This window comes from Pristiophorus japonicus, chromosome 6 (assembly GCF_044704955.1).
Source record: "Pristiophorus japonicus isolate sPriJap1 chromosome 6, sPriJap1.hap1, whole genome shotgun sequence".
In the NCBI taxonomy this organism is placed as follows: Eukaryota; Metazoa; Chordata; class Chondrichthyes; family Pristiophoridae; genus Pristiophorus; species Pristiophorus japonicus.
Genome location: NC_091982.1, coordinates 68167195 through 68169376, shown reverse-complemented (window position 1 = coordinate 68169376; position 2182 = coordinate 68167195). Strand labels below are relative to the sequence as shown.

Here is a 2182-nt window from a genome sequence, read left to right as displayed (position 1 = left end):
GGGATAGTCGGAGACCGAGTGCGAGGGGCTGAGTTTTAAAGAATGCCCCAAGTGCTCCGCGGCCAAAGGGGGCGGCCCCACGCTGAGATCGCCATGGCCCTCCCCAGGATAAGCATGTGAGAGAGGGTAGCCGCCGAATCTTGGCACGGCCGGCGTGTTGTGTTGGGACAGGTGATTAGCCCTCGGCAAATCCGATAATCTCAGCGCTGGGATTCGCCTGTAGGCGCCAGTGTCCATAGCCACTCTAATCTGCCTGCCAGCGCCAGGCTGCAGACTCTCCCCCGACAACTCCCCTGGCAGCTGGGTGTGCAGCAAGCTTGGGACACTCTTCCATATCTTATTCTGCCATTCTGTGTCATAGCCCTAATCTGAGCAGCACAAAGGCATAACACACACCCGGGTCCCGCTACAAAAGCACAGCGGGAAGGTCTGCTTTTTTTAAAACCAAGGGCGAGAGGGATTGGAGGGATTTTTTAAATGACTGACGCCAGACGAGTTTGCCAGAGTAGATACGCATGCGCTCACAGCGTGAGTCCTCGCAAAAATATTGCACAAAAAATGCTTTCAAAAGCACCACACGTCATCATAAACACCCGGGGTTGGTCGGCGCGCTTTGTTACAGAAGATTCGCCATTTAGTTAAGTGAAAAGATGAATGCGCCATACATAGCGCGTTACTGTGCAAAATACTCAACTCAGCCCTCCTGGAACATCTTCAGATCTCCCTTGCACTGAGCTGGGGCAGCTGTTGTCCATTCAGGCATTTTGTGCAAATGCTGACTGCGGGAAACAGGGGCTGGGCCAATGCAAAACATAATGTGAAGTCACCAACACAAATTACATCTGGTGCAAGTTATACACAGGCCTGATGAGCGACACGCCATTTAACAGTTCGATATAAAAACACTAATATGCCATTTTCCATCACTCGAAGTTTTTATTTTGCAAATTTCAAACCTTTCTGAGCTGCACCTCTGATACTGGCTCACGTGCGATATTACAAGCTCAAAAAAGCAGCGTTGTTTATCGTAGAGACAGTAAACAACCTCCATTACACACACATCCTGACACAGAGACACTGACTCACACAAACATAACAACATAAGAAATAGGAGCAGGAGTAGACAATATGGCCCCTCGAGCCTGCTCCACCATTCAATAAAATCATGGCTGATCTGATCATGGACTCAGGAACACTTCCTCACCCGCTCCCCATAACTCTTATTGCTCAAAAATTTGTTTGTCCCCACCTTAAGTATATTCAAAGACCCAGCCTCCACAGCTCTCTGGGGCAGAGAATTCCACAGATTTACAACCCTCTGAGAGAAGAAATTCCTCCTCATCTCAGTTTTAAATGGGCGACCCCTTATTCTGAGACTATGTCCTCCAGTTTTAGTTTCCCCTATGAGGGGAAATATCCTCTCTGCATCTATCTTGTTGAGACTCCGCATTATCTTATGTTTCGATAAGATCACCTCTCATTCTTCTGAACTTCAATGAGCATAGGCCCAACCTACTCAACCTATCCTCATAAGTCAAACCCCTCATCTCAGGAATTAACCTAGTGAAACTTCTCTGAACAGCCTCCAATGCAAGTATATCCTTCCTTAAATACGGAGACCAAAACTGCACACAGTGCTCTAGATGTGGCCTCACCAATACCCTGTACAGTTGTAGCAAGACTTCTCTGCTTTTATACTCCATCCCCTTTGCAATAAAGGCCAACATTCCATTTGCCTTCCTGATTACTTGCTGTACCTGCATACTAACTTTTTGTGTTTCATGCACAAGGACCCCCAGATGCCCTTGTACTACAACACTTTGCAATTTTTCTCCATTTAAATTATAATTTTCTTTTCTACTTTTTCAGCCAAAGTGGATAACCTCACATTTTCCCACATTACACACCATCTGCCAAATGTTTGCCCACTCACTTAGCGTGTCTATATCCCTTTGCAGATTTTTTGTGTCCTCCTCACACTTTGCTTTCCCAGCTATTTTTGTATCATCAGCAAACTTGATTACATTACACTCGGTCCCTACAGCAAAGTCATTAATGTAGATTGTAAATAGTTGAGGCCCCAGCATAAATCCTTGTGGCACTCCACGAGTTAATGTTTGCCAACCGGAAAATTACCCATTTATTCCGGCTTTCTGTTTTTTGTTAGTTAGCCAATCCTCTA

General features: G+C 46.0%; 1 protein-coding gene across 1 annotated transcript in view; it reads right to left on the bottom strand.

Annotated features, from left to right (window-relative positions):
- The window catches only part of LOC139266119 (zinc finger protein ZIC 1-like), a 3761-nt gene extending 3524 nt beyond the window's left edge, over positions 1 to 237 (bottom strand). Inside the window, exon 1 of the mRNA XM_070883967.1 lies at positions 1 to 237. This exon is cut by the window's left edge and continues 799 nt beyond it. Coding sequence (XP_070740068.1) covers positions 1 to 237 — 237 coding nt within the window.
- Between the last annotated feature and the right edge of the window lie 1945 nt (positions 238 to 2182).